The 18,321-nt window shown below is 38.4% G+C and overlaps 1 protein-coding gene across 1 annotated transcript in view; it reads right to left on the reverse strand.

Moving 5' to 3' along the window:
- Positions 1 to 586: 586 nt before the first annotated feature.
- Positions 587 to 18,321, reverse strand: part of QRFPR (pyroglutamylated RFamide peptide receptor) — a 44,849-nt gene continuing 27,114 nt past the window's right edge. The window contains exons 2-6 of the mRNA XM_045879393.1: positions 10,478 to 10,636; positions 7,328 to 7,389; positions 3,035 to 3,270; positions 1,748 to 1,845; positions 587 to 997 (exon numbers count right to left, since the gene is read on the reverse strand). Of these exons, the coding sequence (XP_045735349.1) occupies positions 657 to 997; positions 1,748 to 1,845; positions 3,035 to 3,270; positions 7,328 to 7,389; positions 10,478 to 10,636 (896 nt within the window). The 3' untranslated portion in view covers positions 587 to 656. The remainder of the gene's footprint in view (positions 998 to 1,747; positions 1,846 to 3,034; positions 3,271 to 7,327; positions 7,390 to 10,477; positions 10,637 to 18,321) is intronic.

The raw sequence follows: 18,321 nt of genomic DNA on the forward strand, positions 1-18,321 counted from the left end.
TTGCAAGAGACTGTATCACCAAGCTCCAACAGTGCACTGAAAATTACATTACTGTATTCAACTATTAAATTATTCAAGAAAGAAGGTATAATTTTTAAGTTATTTTCTCACGGAATTTAGCAATACATAGAAAGTCACCTTACAGGGGTGCCTGAGTGACTCAGTTGGTAAAGCACCCGACTTTTGGTTTCGGCTCAGGTCATGACTCATGGGTCCTGAGATGGAGCTCCCATTGGGCTCCTCACTCAATGGGGAGTCTGCTTGAGATTCTCTCCCTCTGCCCCTCTCCCCCACCTCTCTCTCTAAAATAAATAAACAAGTCTAAAAAAAAAAAAGTCATATTACATTGACTGCATTGGGAGGAAGAACATTTATTTCTGTACAGGTTTTTTTCTTAAATCCACTTTTATGATCTAGAAGGATGATTTACTAATTTTTCAAAACTGTGTTTTCATGCATGTTATATTTTTATGAAAAAATGATTTGTTTCCTTCTTTTTATCATTCCAAGAATAAAAAATTATTTGACCTTTGTTCAAAATAATTTCTCTTCTGATTAAGCTATGAATGGTACTAATTATGAAGACCTTGTTATAATTAGTGCCCACTGACTAAAGCAGAATTCTCAGAAAGTTCAGAATTGAACAGGGCAAGATGTCATTTGAGATATTTTTTCTCCTCTGGTTGTTCACACAACTTGACTTCAATGTTGCCATCACTGAACGCTTCTCCTTTGGTCTCTTCCACAGGATTCTCTCTCCGGGAAAACATTGCTTTCTTCTGCATCATTGTAATTCCTGAATTTCCATGCCTTCGAGCTGGAGATAAGGTTTCTTTTACTATGCAATAACAAACTGCAGATAAAAAATTTTTTTTGAAGTTTTCATTCAGAAATGCATAAACAATGGGATTACAGATGGAATTGGAAAATCCAATTATTTGCACTATAGCAAAAATCATCTTGATTGTGACATCATCATATTCCTTTTCAAAATTGCCTGAAATAAAAAGTAATAGTGTAGAATGCATTATGTTCTAATGAGCAGAAAGTAAAATTTCTGTTTATCATCTGTCTTTACCGAACACTTTAACAAGTGGCTAGAGGTGTGAAAAAGTGTCAAGACAATTTTGGGAAGAGCCATGTGATTTCTGAAGAAAAATAAGCTCTGTGATGCGTCCTCATTCTTAGAGAGTCTTGGCTCGCAAGCACAACCTGGCACTCAGCACCTATTAGAGAGCTTACGGCATTGCCACTGGATTCCAAGCTTCATGTAAACTGGAAGCAGCAGTTACCGTTCAAATGTTTGCTTGTGTTATGGAAACACAATCACCTGAGAATTATGTTAAGTCTCGGATTATCAGAGGTGATACACTGACAATCTGCCTGAAACCCTAGGTGTTATTAAATACATGTGGTTCAAGTCAGTATTCTAAAATCTAAACAGAGAACACTCGGAGGATGTTACACTTCTCCCAGTGTTTGAATGGCTTAGGGAGAATGGGAAGCATGGCATGAAAGAAGACTCAAAAACGTTTCTGTATCTTCTGTAATTATTAAAGATTTGGTCAAAGTCATAAATAATTACCTACCATGTAACGATCTGGTGGTCTTGAAAACATGAAAGGATCCCATTCAGTGTTTGATATTTGATTCCCCAAGGGAATAGCAACAACTTTCAATGATTCATTGTCCATTCTAGCAGGAAATGAACTAGAACGTCTATCAAGGGAGAATGAAAAGCACTCACTGTATTCAGTCATCATGTGAACAATGTGGAAAGGTGCCCAGCACACAGCAAAGAGAGCCACCACCGTCACCATCATAATGACAGCTCGCTTCTTCTTCCTGGACCCATAAGGATACATGGTATGAGTTAACTTCTTGGCAAATTTGTCACATTGATATCAGAGTTATTAAATCAAGCTTGAGCCTAAAGCTCTCAACCATAATTTTTCAAATATTAAAAAAGCTCATGACAGGTTAACTGTGGACTGTTTCTCATCTTTTCCCATCGCTTTTACCCTCATCCCTATATTTCTGAGATTATAAACATCCTTATGATGTATGCTCAAGACGGGTCTAGCACTCTGCTAGGTGCTTGGCATGGATAACATCATTCATCTTCTCAGTAAGCCATTTGATGGATGCAGAAACTGAGGCACAGAGAAGGTTACGTCACTTGCAAAGTCAGATGACCAGTAAGCATTTAACTGTAAGAGCTAGTGTGGCAGCTTAACTTCAGTGCTTAAGCTCTTATTCACTTTATATTGAAGAGCACTCTTCTGAAGAAGTGGGAGAGCTAAATCAGCAATTAGTCCCAAGGTGCTCAATAGTCCAGGGCTCTGCACTGACAGGGAGGATTGCTTCATACAAACTGCGTCACTAGAGGTCGCTGCACACTTGAAGAAATAAGAAAATTTCATCAGACTACAAAACTCTTTATAAGGTTTTTGTTTTTGCTTTTGTTTGTAATAGCCATTCCATGTAGATTACAAAATAAACCATATGGACTACAAGTACCATATCAGTAAATTGTGTTTTAAAATTTGTATTAATGAATGTGATCAGAAAAGAAAGCCCTTATTATTATACTACTAATAATAATTTAAAGTAAATAGCATATACTCTGGTCACCAAAGGACTTTCATACATATCTCATGTATTTTAGCATCACTTTTGGGTAGGAGGAAGTGAGAATGGATATTTATTAAGCTCCCTGGTACACAGGAGGAAAGCCGGAGGCTTAGGAGTAAGGATGCTCATCCACACCATGTGGCTGGTGAGTGGCGTGGAAGACCACACCACAGCTCTTCCCACCATGTCATACTGACATGCAGATGAAAATGTACCTATTTTCTAAATTCCTACCATACCTAAAATCTCCAAACTTTAAAGTCAGCCCATGCCCTAACATGAATTAGAAATGGCACTTGGGCTAAATTTCCCAGGAATTCAGAAAGCTCTGGCAACAGCTCCTTCAAGCACGACTAATTAAAAGTATTTTAAACAGAGGTGAATATTTCATTAAACAGACCTGGTTATTTTTGACATTTCTTTTCCATGAATAGTTCGAAGCACTGAGCAATCGCCCACTGTTTTCTTTATCCAAAGTTCATAGCCGATTTTACCGTACAGGATAAGCATCAGCATAAGAGGCAGGAGGAAGAGGATGACAAGGATGAAGGTGGTATAGATTTTCTGGTGTGCAGGGCTGGCCCACTCTTCCAGACAGCAGACATGTTCTTTTTCATATAAGAAGTCATACTTAACCTTTAACATAAGAACAATTCAATTAGAAGAACCAGAGTCAGCATCAAAAGAACAGAAAGCAGCCAAGTACTATTCTAATGCTGCATTTTTCAGATCCTTACATATTTACTGTAGGTACATATTGCAAATGAGATACATTTTTATTGTTCTTTTGTTGTGCAGTGTCATTTTTCTACTTCATTCCTTATGTTCTTAATGGTTTTATACTTTCTTTTCTATTTTAAATGGAATTGAGGTCAATAGCTGGTTTATTTATTTATTTTTAAAAGATTTTATTTATTTATTTGACAGAGAGAGAGATAGCGAGAGAGGGAACACAAGCAGGGGGAGTGGAAGAGGGAGAAGCAGGCTTCCCGCGGAGCAGGGAGCCCGATGCGGGGCTCGATCCCAGGACCCCGGGATCATGACCTGAGCTGAAGGCAGATGCTTAACGACTGAGCCACCCAGGCGCCCGCTGGTTTATTTTTTTAATCTTTTAGCACTTTTTACCTGATACTCATAATTTTTGAATTCTGTGAAAGAAAGCTATACTCTTTGACCAGAGTATGTATGTATACCATCCAGATGAAGAACCTTGCTTTCCAGATGAAGAATACACTACAATAACCAAAGTATGTATGAAAAAAGTATTTTGTATTTGTATGCCAGCTAGTTTAATGTTACATTATTTTGCTTCCTCAATTGTTGAAGAGACAAATTTTGGCAAGGCATCAGATGTCTCTCAATTGATAGTACTGAAAACTTGTCTTTTGTTACTGCTATTTCAGACTGGAATGATCAGGTTGCTTGCAAAGATTTTAGAAAGGTAACTGAGAGCTTTAAGATTCTGAGATGAATAAGAAATTGGGATTCAAACTACTGTCAATCTACAAATATTCAGACTCAGCTATAAGCCTCTGAGGTAGATATTTTACGGAAAGGCAATGTCTCTTTATTAATACTATTTCTGAGAGACTCAAGAGTTCAAAATATTATTAATAACAATATTAATAATAATAGCGAATGCTAATAAGGGACAAACTAAGCAAAGCATATTCAAGAGTCATTTATCTGGATAATAAGAACAAAAGAGAATTTAGCAAAACTACTGCCATTTTATTCTCTTAAGAGCTTTCCAGATGAAGAATACCTAGGTCTTAGACGTATTTCTGCCTTCATTCCTGCAAATTTTATCACCAGTCTTTAGTCAGTTGAATTGGGGAAAAAGCTTCCTCGTATACTCATCAAAGGTAAAAAAATTCAAGCTCTGATTGAGGTGTTATTTACAAATAAATGAGGAATGAAAACACTTATTGGATAATAATTTCAAGATCCAAACTCCCTGGGAACCAGAAATAAAGTGAACCGGATATAAAGTGAAAGTGATTCCATGTAGGCAAAGCCCACAAAGGTCAACAGCCATGGGGTCAACACATTGGTATATCTTAAGACACAAAGCTACCCCAGCAGTCTCCAAATAGGTGCATGTTGCCCTGGGGAGACTTTCTCAGGGCACGGGCAGATGGTTTTAAAGGAGCCAATTTCAGATCTTCGTACAGTTCTCTAAAATTCCAGTGCCTCAGGGTGCCTTGGTGGCCCAGTCAGTTAAGTGGCCGTCTCTTGATTTCAGCTCAGGTCATGATCTCAGGGTCCTGGGATCGAGCCCTGTGTCAGGCTCTGTGCCCAGTGGGGAGCCTGCTTGGGATTCTCTCTCTCCCTCTGCCTCTGCCCCTTCCCCCTGCTTGTGCTCTCTCTCTAGCTCTAACTCTCTCTAAAATAAATAAATAAAATCTTTAAAATTCCACTGCCTAGGAGAAGCCTGAGACTGAGTGTTGTGCTGGCTCTACGTTCCCAGTTCCTCGTTTCTAATCCCTCTTCTTCCCAGCTATGTAAGCCAGATCTCTTAGCCAGCCCCAGTCTTACTAAGAGGCACTGAAAAAGGAGGTGGTTTGAATTACTGATGTCAGTGAAGCCACCATGATCAAGAAACCATAAATACATGACAGGGCTTTGTGCTTCTCCCTATATTAAACATATTTCTATTCAGGGTAAAGCTTGGCACTAGAAAAAAGGTGCTTTGACAGGTGTTGAGATGTCGTAAATTTACATTTTTCATACAGCGAAGGGGCAGAAGTGATGACAATTTTAATTTAACCACCTCATAGCTTCCATCCCCTGAAAATTGTCAAACACATCATTCCTGAGAGAGAGCCCAGTGAGAGCAAAGCAAAGAGAACTTCAGTGGATGGAAATGGTGAAGTTGGTGGTGCTTTGTTTCACCCAGGTGAGAAATTCAGGCTTTGTGCATGCTCACACACATTCTCTCTAATAGAATTTTAAAAGTGAGAAGGAGGCCATGAGGATGCATATTAATACATTTATCTGGTATGAAAAATGAAATCACACTTCTTCCTGACAGAAAGCAAATCCAATTCGGCTGATTTGTCTGACACAGAGGACTGGCTTTGCCAATTACATATGCATTTTCTACAAACTAAATGAGTTACATATTTAAACTATATTTAGAGCATATGATAAAATAATTTTATTTGAAGAAATAGACAAATCCCCTTGTGGCTAGGGACCAGGAATGGACCCCACAAACGAGTGCCGGGTTAGGTCACCTATGAGAGGACTCCCCCTTGGTACAGGATTCCTGCTGGGGTAAGGACGGCCTTGGAGAAAAGAGCTGGCCACAAAAAGTTGTGTGTGGAAGCTAAAGGGTCTCGATGAGCAGCCTGCTGGAGAAGGGAATAGCAGTCGGAAGCCTCAGTGATGTTATCTTTGAAAAACCCACAAGCAAAGAGTGGAGCATGGGCAACAGTCGCGTGCAGAGGGCGTCACTACCAGAGTACAGCTGTCCCCTTCTCTCCTCACCCTTCTAACCAGCTTCCAAGGAGCCAGAGGCAGTCAATTGAATGGGAAGAGAGAAATGCACAGTAAAGAAGGGGAGGAGAGGGGGATCATGCCCCTTTTCCATATTGTAGGGTTCTAGACCTAAAAATAGCTTAAGCTGAGGGAAGGGGTTGTTTTGCATTGATTGAGAGTAGGGATTTATGTGATTGTGACACTGGGCTGGGCATTTAACCACAGACTTAACACTGCTGTTGTGACTGAAAGTGACCAGAGGAATGTTGCTCTCTGAATGGTTGGAAGAGTAACAGGGCCTGCTCAGGGCTTCATCCACGACATTGCATCAGAGTACTGGGAGGTCCTCAGATCACATTTCTGTAGGTAGCAAGGGACAGAATAAGATTACCTCCTGCTCTCACCTATGGAGTCTAGCTCATTCAATGTACTGGTTACATAAAAAATCAAGTCATGTTTTCAATGTACCCTTGCCTGAGGGCTCATTTGTTATCCTTCCAATGGACATTGCAAATCCAATAAAGTTTCACACTTGCTTCCATCAATTTAAAAAGGTATAAAAAGAACACATGGTTTAAAAAATTATCTTAGTGTGTATGTGAACAACTCCCTACTGCCTTTGAAGACTACATCTGGGCTAGATCACCTATGCAGGACATGTTGAAGCATGTATGCCCCACTGGGGAGACTGGGTCACCCACCAAAAACAGCACCGTGCTCCCTCCACTGTGAATCCCCATGCAATGCTGGGCCCATCCAATAGAGGTGTGACGGAAAGAGAGAGGTCAGATAAGATGATCTTGCCACACATTCCAATTCAAATTTCAATTTGTCAATGTATGGGAGATAGATAAGAAAGGACTTGTGAAGGAGAATCAACTAATAAGCAGATAACTGATGATAATTTTTTAATGTGACTTAAAAATAAAAGTCTAGAGCAACCACTGAACTCTTCAAATGTAACAAGACAAAGTAGAAAGTGACCCTGGTAAATTTTCTTTTAAGCATTAAAGGCTTAACAATATAAAATCAAGGGAGAGCTAGATAAACAGAGGGGAGAAAAAATTTTAAACCAATTATTTTATTCCACTTGAAAAATTTTCAGTGAAATAATTGGGATCATACAAATTTGCAGGAAGAAATCAGATTATCATTGAGAGGGCTGGGAAACATTTCAATAATATGACTACCAATCCCAGTCCCGACCTACCTCGAGGCGTTGCACATGCCACATGGGTGATCCAACGATGACTGCCACCAGCCAAACCACACCTGCCAAAACATCAAAATCATCAGAACATGGCTCCATCAGTGAAGCAAAACACATGCATGCTTATGCATAAAGCACATGTGCTGATCATAAAGACTCCTTATATGCAATCATCTCTGCCCTCAAGCAGTGCAGGGGTCTACCTGTTCTCACGGCCACTCTTTCACCATCTTCAAAATTGCTGCTGGAATAGTCTTCCTGAAACATTTTTAAATGTTTAATTAAAACTCCTTAAAACAAGGGACGCCTGGGTGGCTCAGTCGGTTAAGTGTCTGCCTTCAGCTCAGGTCATGATCCCAGGGTCCTGGGATCGAGTCCTGCATTGGGCTCCCTGCTCCGCAGGGAGCCTGCTTCTCCCTCTGCCTCTGCCTCTCTCTCTCTATCTCTCATGAATAAATAAATAAAATCTTTAAAAAAAAAAAAAAAAAAAAAAACCAAAAAAACTCCTTAAGACAATAAACAATAAAACTCCTGAATAGTGTTTTGGTGACTATAAGATAAAACCCAAACCCTTAACATGGTTCCTGAGGTTCTCTCACTTGCCCCTCTCTCCTCTTAAATTTCTGTCCTTGTTCTTTAAACCAGAGTCCTCTACTGAGGAACTTAAATAGTTGCTTTCAGTCCCTATATCCCAGAATGCATTGAGCTGTTCTGTGCCCCGACACTGTCACCCTGGACTGGCACTTTATTCCCACTATCTGTGAACTCATTTTCCAGGACTTGACTCAAATGTCACTTCCTCTAGGAAATCTTTGAAGGCCGCCATCATTTCCAGGTAGAACTGACTGCTAGTTCCCTGTTGTCTCCATGTGCCCTCTAGTCATTTGCTGCCCTTAGTCATTTCCTTTCAACATCCTCTAAGCTCACTGAGGGCAAAGACAATGCAATTTACTTTTGTGTTTGTTTCCCCAAACAAGAGTCCAAGGAAAATTCCTGGCCCTCAGTAGATGTTGATCAAGCACCTGCTGTTTGGTTCTCAAATGGATGAATAACTTAAACATGATATAGATCACCATCTACGGTTTCTTCTTACAACTCAGTACCATTTATATTGAGCCTTCTAACATGAGGCTTTACAAAAACCAACACTTAAAACATCAGAAACCAGAGTGCTCTTTCCAAATTCCCTGTCCTCCATGTTTGGTGAGGGAATTGCTTTAATGATGTGTCCTTAGCCAGAAACAGAGAATCTGAACAGACTAGGATGAGGCCAGAACCAAGAGACCCAACATCAATTCTGAGAGCAATTTCTTGGCTCAAATTCTTCCTGTTCTTTCTATATTGAGTAGCACCATTGAGAAAACAGTATATTGCCTTGGGTTTCAAGAAACTGAGACTCACTTAAACTGTCACTGGGGTTTATTATAAAGAAACACATGAACTGGCACTGCCTATAGAGAGTCATTATTATTCAAAGATTTAAGACAGTTCTGACTCACAAATCAATCTCTCTCCACATTGCCATACACATATATTCTATTCTAGTCCGATCAGTATCTCATATTATCTTATGTCCAATCACTTTTCCAATCTTTAGTAGAAATTCTGGAGGAATTGAGTCTAATTGGATTGACTTCATTGCCAGTCCTTCTGGGTTTACTGCTTGTTCAGGGATTGAAGGGCCAGGGTTAGATTTATATTACTGGTATAATCTGTGAACACTTGTGGGCAAGTGAGTCTGGCAGGTCGCTGCTGGTGGTGGGCCTGGGGGCAAAGCAGTCTCAGCTAGGAGGTACTGGGCATGAGGACAAGGCTGGTTCCCAGTGTAACAGAGCTAGAGAGAAGATATCAGGCAACACTGCACGAAAGTCCCATGGGGAGATGAAACTTCTTGGTTTAAAATCCTTGTCTCCCATGACTTTTTTGAGTAGAATTTGCCTTGACTTCCTGTTATTGACTTTGCCTTCAGATCTTGAGACTCTCTACTTCTCTTTCCTTTTTTAATAACTTCCCTCCTCCATGTATTCCTTTTTTCACCGGCTTTCCACACCCACACATGCTTTTCAGATGTTTTGAAGGTGGAAAGATGTCAATTATTAAAAGCAATGAGGCCTTTGAATTCTTTGTAGGGAGGATATGCCATACATTTGAAACTAACTAACTAAAACTGATGAATATTTTCCCTGTTGATTTATCTATTCATTTCAAACTATGTAAAATGAGTTTGGCATTGCAAAGACTTCAGGAGTTCTTTCTATAATTCTACTCTCCCATGCTGGCTAAATTCTTATAGCAGAAATAAATGTTTACTCATTTCCTCTCAAGTGAGATAGTAGTAAAAATTGCTCTTTGGTTATTGCATTAGTTGTTCCCTCAATCTCTCATTGATGAACTATCATACATTCAAACCACTGGGAAGCACATTAAAATTTTAAATGCCTCAATGATAATGATCGAATAGAGAAATTCTTCTCTCTTACTATGCTAGGTTTTAGGACATTGCTTCAAGTTTGCCACTTATCAAAAGGTAGCTGCTCATCATGACTTGCTGACTAAGGAAGAGTTACAGCAAATTGAGGATTCAGGAACGCCTGAAGCAAAATTATGAAGTAGATGGAATTTGTGTTCGTCAGGCACCTCTAGCACTCAGCACCCAGGGATCTCATGAGCCCTGTGGACTTCTGCTATTGCGGCCTCACCACTGGGGCCACCTCTGAGCAGCACCCCTATTCTTTACCTTTCTAAAAAGCACCTTTCCTTCCCCTATCAAAATCCACCTGTTCTAAGAAGGGCATTTTAGCTTAGATGCCTCTTACCTGAGGATGACCGTTTACTAATCTAATAAATGTTAATGTAGTAATGCCACTGAAAGGTTATCTTAAATTAGCTGGAACTAGAGCTTAAGAGTTAAGACTTAAACTGAAGGAGTAACTCTAAAATGGGAGATTTTAAGTGTGGGGGTAGGCCTAAAGGAGAAAAGGAGTGAGGGTCAGGGTAAATGGGGAGAGGTCTAAAATCCTGAAGTTACACCCCGATGCCTACAAGCTAGACAAGAGGCTACTTGTCTGGTTCATCGATATGGTTCACTGTGAAGAAATTCTGTGTGTTCTGTAATAAAGAATGGCAATGCTGCCCCTGGTACATCCTCACCTAGCATGGTGAAGGCCCTTCTGTTGGTGTATTGCCACTTCATTTTAAAAGGATGCACAAGTCCCTGGTGCCTTTCCACAGCAATGCAGGTCATGGTGAGAATTTCTGTCATGATAGCAGTAGACTGGACAAATGGCAGCATCTTGCAAATGAAGGCACCTGCAACAAGGAAACAGGACAAGTTAAACATCAAGAGTAAAAGTTTTATCTGTGTCTCTGTAATTGTTGCAGTTAATTAATTCTGAGCCTCTGTTCAAAAGTTTTATGACTATAATTACATTATAGATTCAAAATATTTTCTGATATTTTCTCTAAGTACCTAAATTATAGGTGATTACTTGTAAGAGGACAATGAAAAGGCAAGTAAGTATCTGTTATTGATAATAGGCAGGAAAAAGAAAATCAATGTGAGTCTTGCTTAAGAAAGAGCAAAGGCAGTGTGAACTGGTCTCCTGGAGTCTCAACCACACAGTAATCTTTGATTATTTCTTCTTTTTTTGTTCTCTGTCAAATCATAACAAAGGAAGAATTCTCACCAAAGACTTGGCTCTCTTCTTTTATTTTTTTATTCTCCTTTGACTTTCTGTCCACGACCTTACGTGTGGCTTACATCATTACACTCTTAACTGATTTCACTTTCTCTAATGCAAAGTCTCAAACTGGTGGCCCCTGGGCAAGATTTGGTCTGCACACATGCTTTGCATGATTTACACAATATTATTACAATATGTGAATACATTGTCAGCATTATGAAATGTTTACACTATCTGTCTTGCCTTTCAACCATTTATTTGTAACCCTGGTCTGGTGTTTCCACTCTTGAATCTATCCTGTTCATTGCTACCAAATTAACTATTCTGAATTATCAGTGAATCAGAAGCTCAAGGAATATGAGAAGTTGGAAGAGACCTCAGAAGTCATGGAGTCCAAGCTCTCACCAAAACCAGAAATCATCTTTTCAGCTTCTCTCTCAGATGCTCTGCCAAGCTCTGCTTAAACACTTGCAGAGGAGTCTTGCTTGCCAGCATACTCCCATCTCAAGCTGATGCTTGGCTTTTTTTTTTTTCTTTTGCTTAGAATGCTCTTCCCCCAGAGAACTCCCTCCCACCCTTCACCAAAGACTGCTCAAATTCCTCCTCAATGAGGCTGACCTGCTCTGACAGCGTATCTGTAACTAAGGTCTGCCCCATTCCCCTTCCGCCTCCTCTCATAGCTCTGGTCTTATTCTACTCTTTTCCCATAACTCTTTCACCTTCCAACAGACTACATAATTTACTGATTGGCTTCATTGCTCATTAAAAGTTTCCCCATACCTTCCAGAATGTAAATACCCAAGAGTGAGGATTCTTGTCTGTTTTCCTCACTGACACATTTCAAGCATTTAGAATGGCACAAGAAGGATCTCAACTGACATTCACTGAATTGAAGATAATGAGTAACCCAGGAGGCTTTTGACCTTTAGAAGTGCCCGCATTCAACTTTGGAAAGGCTCTTACTGGAGAAAGTGCTTTTTAATTGTTCCACCCACTTCTTCCAGTTTCGCTTTCTGCTTTCTGAGAGTTTCAGAACTAACCAACTATCTTTTCCAAACATCAGCTCTTCTTATATTTGAAAGAAGCTTTCATGTCACTCCTAAGTCTTTTCCTTTTTGGTTGTCCCAGCTGTTCCTCATTTGACATGCTTTTCAGACCTTTCAATTCTTTGGACACCTTCCAAGGACTTCCTCTGGTTAGTAACTACACGATTCAGAAGGAAGAAAACCTACCATCCTCAAGATGTGGCCTGGCTAAAGCAGAAACTGCAAGACTATATTGCCTCCTAGGGTCTGAACACCCTCTTCTGTGACTATAACTAAAATTTACATCAGCCTTTGGTGCTAGAATTTTCACATGGTTGGTTTCTGTTGCACTTGAAATCAACTTGAAATAAACTGGATCTGTCCAATAGAAAATTATTGTTTTTATAGAAAATTTTTGTTAATCCAAGGTCTTGTGACTAAGGAAAAAAATGTATTTAGATATCACTCTAGATACCCCCTTTCCAGTCCTTTTTGGAAGCTCCAAATTTCAACCCAAAAGCCAGTCACATTCATTCTCATCCTCTGTTCCAGTTCCCCAAATCCCAACCCTGTTCAATGTTAAGGTCTTTCCTTATCTAGCAAGATAGTTTATATGCCAAGTGCAGAAATTTGCTTTCAATACTAATGTATTTCACTCTTTGAATACTGATCACACTGTGAAAGAATTAAATTACCTTAAATCCTGTTTTGGATGTGAGACTTGAATAAAGGAATATATGAATAAATTATTTATCTGAATATTTCTCCTTTTTATGTTTTTGTTTTTAAATCTGATGAGAATTTCTTCTATTCTTTTAACCAAGTTGTTTATTAAAAAAAGGAAAGAAATAGCTGGACAGGCTGAGGTTAAAGAAACACCAGAAGAAATTTTCCATGAAATGAAAACATGGACTCATTATCAACACAGTTTAGGTATAACTATCCAAACAACTAAGAATTATTATGGTAATGTTCACTGTAGTCTTATCTCATGGTAGTGTTATCCATCCTAAATATACTCATCTTTCTCATAATAGCATGAGAAATTGGTCAACTGATCCCCTGCTATCAGGATGGACACACTGTGATCCTGATTCACCTGATCTATTAGTTAGGCACTCAGCCTTGATTTTATCATTTGTAAAAAGGGATTAATAACACCCATCTGTCATAGGACCAAAGTGTGTGCTTTATAAAATCACATAAATACCCAGCACAGATGTGTTTCTTAATAAATGGAAGCTCTTTTATCATCAGACAACCTGGTTAAAAGAACTGAGGTAAATTTGGTACATTTAGAGCTAACAGATTTTTTGTGAATAGATTCTAAACTACTCATTAAAGAACATAGTTTTATAACATTTCCCAGATAAAGATACTGCAGCTCAAAAAATTCAAGCAATTTCCCCATGTCCACACAGCTGTTTATTGACAGATTAAGGCATGTGCCTAGGTCATCTGAATCCAATTCTTTTCACTATGTCACCCTCACTTAACTTAATACACCCATGCTATGTGGCAGTTTTCTTGTCTCATAAATGTTTATCTTATTTAATAATCCACTTGAGAATTTTGTACTGTTGTAGTAGTTCTATAATCTGTCATCTTATCCTTTTAATGCATCCAGACAGCATTAGCTCAACTCATCCCTCTGATATTTCTTCAACCAATATTCTACGAAATTACTGACAGTGTTTTCTTCTTTTTTTAAAAAGAGTTTATTTATTTATTTATTTATTTATTTATTTATTTATTTATTTATTTGAGTGCGCAAGTGTGGGGAGGGGCAGAGGGAGAAGGAAAGAGAGAATCTCAAGCAGACTCCATGTGCTGAGCATGGAGCCCGATGCGGGGCTAGGGATCCCATGACCCTGAGATCATGATCTGAGCCTAAATCAAGAATTGGACACTTAACCGACTGAGCCACCCAGGTGCCCCCTGACAGTGTTATCTTGATTACATTGCCAAGTTTCTTCAATGTTATGGCATGGTATTTATCTAGGCTGAAGCTTTGAGTTCTTTAAAAAAATAAATAGATGCTCTTTTCCCATCTACTCACTTATCTTAGATCTTTATTTTCATTCTAACCATTTTGGTATGCTCTTTTTAAGTTTGGACATTATTTTCCAAGGTCTAGAAGACAAGCAAAATAGGCACTGAAGAGGTGTTGTTGTTGTTGTTGTTGTTGTTTTCTCTGTGCTTCATTAAATTTCCAACCCTCCCTTCCTTTTTCAGCTTCTTCTTCTGGTAATCTCTCTGATGAGAGAAATCTGGCCCTTCCTAGGACCGGACACACACATATTCCCTGTGGGTGCTGCCTGTTGCTTGGGGAGATTCTCAACTCAGAGGCACAGAACTCTTGGGGTTGGCTGGGTTTGCATGATTGAAATAATGCTGCCTGAAATAAAAGAGGGTTGCTTGGTATGTAACAATCACTGTGACAGACATTCTTTGATTTATTTTTCATTTTTCATTTTTTCTTTCTTTTTATTAATTGAAATTTTTATGAGACAATTATAGATTCACATGCAGTTGTAAGAAATAATACAGAGAGATCCCTTGTGTAGTTTTTCCAGTTTCCTTCAATGGTAACATTTTGCAAAATTATAGTAAAATATTATGACCAAGATATGGACATTAATACAATCTGCTGATTATATTCAGATTTTCCAGTTTTACTTAAGTCCTTCCTGTGTGTGTGTGTGTGTGTTCTATATGATTTTATTACTTGTGTAGGTTTAGGTATCTGCCACCACATCAAGATACTAAACAGTTCCAACACCCAAGGGTCCCTCCTGCTGCCCTTTTATAACCACACCCAAGCCCCTCCTGCCTCTGCCCATCCCTGTCCCTAACCACTGGCAATCTTCCATTTGTCTTCTTCCACTTTTAATCTGTCTTCCATTTGTAAAATTTTCTAATTTCACAAATGTTACATAAATTAATACAATACATAACCTTTTGGGATTGTCCTTTTTTTCTTTCAGCACAATCCCCTGGACACTCATCCAAGTTTTTGCATGTATCAGTAGTTTATTCTTTTGTATGGCTTACCAATATTCCCCAGTTTGTTTAATCATTCATCCATGAAAAACATCTGGGCTACTTCAGTTTTTTACTACTACAAATAAAGCAGTTATTAATATTTGTGTACAGATTTTGGTACACACAAGTCTTCATTTTTCTGGGATAAATGCCCAAGAATGTAATTTACAGGTTGTATGGCAATTGCATGTTTACATTTATAAGAAACTGTCTAACAATTTTCCAGAGTGGCTGTATCATTTTGCATTCCTATTGGCAAAGTATGAGTGACGCAGTTTCTTCATATTCTTTTTTTGTAAAGATTTATTTATTTATTTGAAAGAGCAAGAGAAAGAGAGAGAAAGGAGTGCACAGGTGGGATGTGCAGAGGAAGAGTCTAAAGCAGACTCTGTGTTGAGTGTGGAAGCTGACATAGGACTCAATCCCACAACCCTGAGACCACGACCTGAGCAGAAACCAAGAGTCAGACACTTAACCAAATGTGCACCCAGGCACCCCAGTTTATTCATATTCTTGTCAAAATTTAGATTTTTCATTTTTTAAATTTTAGTCATTCTGATAGCTGTAGAGTGATATCTTGTTTTTTTTTCATTTCCCTGATTTCTAATAATGCTGAACATGTTTTCATGTGTTTCTTTGCTGTCTGTATATTCTTTTTAGATAAAATGTCCCTTCATATCTTTTGCTGTCTGTTTTCTAATTAAACTGTCTTTTCACAACTAAGGTTTAAGAGTGCTTTATATGATCTAGACACTAGTCCTTTGTCAGACAAAAGATATATGCTTTATAAGAATTTTCTCCCAGTCTAGCTTGTCTTTTCATCTCTTCACATGGGCTTTCACAGAGTAAGTGTTTAATTTTGATGAGGTGAGTTTATCAATTTTTCCTTTTATGCATTGTGCTTTTGGTGTCAGTTAAGAACTCTAAGAACTTTGTGTCCAATCATGAAGATTTTCTCATTTTTTTCCTATAAGTTTTATAGTTTTGCATTTACTTTTAAGTCTATGATCCATTTTGAGAGAATTTTTATATAAAGTGTGAGATTTAAGGAGTTTTTGTGTGTTCTGTTTCTTTTGGCCTATGAATGTCAATTACTTCATCAATAATTGTTGAACAGGAAAGTCCTTCCTCCATTATTGACATGCACCTTTACTGAAAGCAGTTGAGCATATTTGTGTAGATATATTTTTGAATTTTCTATTCTATGCTATTCATCTGTCTATCTCTGCCAATACCATAATGTCTTGATTACTTTATCTACATAGGAAGCTTTAATATCAGGTAAAGGATTCCTCCCACTGCATTCTTTTTTGTCAAGATTGCTTTAACTTTCAGACCAGCAAAGCACACCTGGTTAAAGGTCCAAACACTCCCCACTATAAGGAATGAGGAACTCTGTAGAGGATGGACCAGTAAGAAAGAGCAGACAAAACGCAATAGCAGAGTTCACACAGCATACACCAGCAACACTTCCTGAAGTCTCCTTTGTGGTTGTTGTTTTCTTTTTCTTTCTTCTTTTCTTTTTTGGACAAAATGACGAGACAGAGAAATTCACCCCAAAAGGAAGAACTGGACGTGGTACTCATAGCAAGGGATTTAATCAATACAGATATAAGTAAGATGTCTGAACTAGAATTTAAAACAACGATTATAGAGATACTAGCTGGGCTTAAAAAAAGCAGAGAAGACACTAGAGAATCCCTTACTGTAGAGATATAAGAACTAAAATCTAGTCAGGCTGAAATTAAAAATGCTATAACCAAGATATAGTCCCAAGTGGAGGTCATAAAATGAGGATGAACTAAGCAGAAGAACAAATCAGTGATAAAGCAGATAAAATGATGGAAAATAATAAAGCTGAGAAGAATATGGAAAGAAAACTATTAGATCACAAAGGCATACTTAGGGAACTCAGCAATTCCATAAAGTAAAATAATATCCAAATTACAGGAATCCCAGAAGAAGAAGAGTGGGGAAAAGGGTCAGAAGATTTATTTGAAAAAATTATAGCTGAGAACTTCCCTAATCTGGGGGAGAAAACAGGCATTCAAGTCCAAGGGGCACAGAGAACTCTCCTCAAAAATCAACGAAAAAAGGCAACTCTATTGGGACCCCTCTCACTCTTGGGAGCTTTTTCTGTATCTTCACTTAATAAACTTCTATCCCTTTACTCGCACACAAAAAAATTAACAAAAATAGATCAACATAAGGACATATTATAGTGAAACTTGCAAATTACAAAGATAAAGAGAAAATCCTAAAAACAGCTAGAGATGAAAAGGTCCTTAACCTACAAGGGTAGACACATAAGGCTGGCAGCAGAGCTGTCCACAGAGACCTGGCAGGCCAGAAAGGATTGGCATGATATATTCAATGTGCTAAATGGGAAAAATAAGCAGCCAAGAATACTTATTCTAGCGAAGCTGTCATTCAGAATAAGAGAGATAAAGCATTTCCAAGACAAACAAAAACTAAAGGAATTCATGAACACTAAACCAGCTCTGCAAGAAATATTACAGGGGACACTTTGAGCATAAAGAGAGACCAAGAGTAATGAAGACCAGAGAGGAATGGAGACAATCTACAGGAACAGGGACTTTACAGGTAACACAATGGCACTAAATTCATATCTTTCAATAATTACTCTGCATGTAAATGGGCTCAATGTTCCAATCAAAAGACAAAGAGTACCAGAATGGATTAAAACAAAACAAAACAAAACAAGACCCATCAATATGCTGCTTACAAGAGACTCACTTTAGATCCAAAGACACCTCCAGATTGAAAATGAGGGGGTGGAGAACTATTTATCATGCCAATGGAAATCAAAAGAAAGCTGGAGTAGGCATCCTTATTTAGATAAACTAAATTTTAAACCAAAGACTGTAATAAGAGATGAAGGACACTATATCATAATAAAGGGGTCTATCCAACAAGAAGATCTAAGAGTTGTAAATATTTGTGCCCCTAACTGGGAGCAGCCAAATATATAAATCAATTAATAACAAACTTAAAGAAATTCATTGATAATAATACAGTAATAATAGGGGACTTTAACACCCCACTCACAGCCATGGACAGATCATCTAAGCAGAAGATCAACAAGGAAACAAGGGCTTTGGATGACACACTGGACCTTCACTTAACAGATGTAGACTTAACAGATATATTCAGAGCATTTCATCCTAAAGCAACAGAATACACATTTTTCCCAAGTGCACATGGAACATTCTCCAGAATA

Source organism: Mirounga angustirostris, unplaced genomic scaffold, assembly GCF_029215605.1.
Source record: "Mirounga angustirostris isolate CCGP_5_RB_7025 unplaced genomic scaffold, mMirAng1.0.hap1 SCAF_2, whole genome shotgun sequence".
Taxonomy (NCBI): Eukaryota; Metazoa; Chordata; class Mammalia; order Carnivora; family Phocidae; genus Mirounga; species Mirounga angustirostris.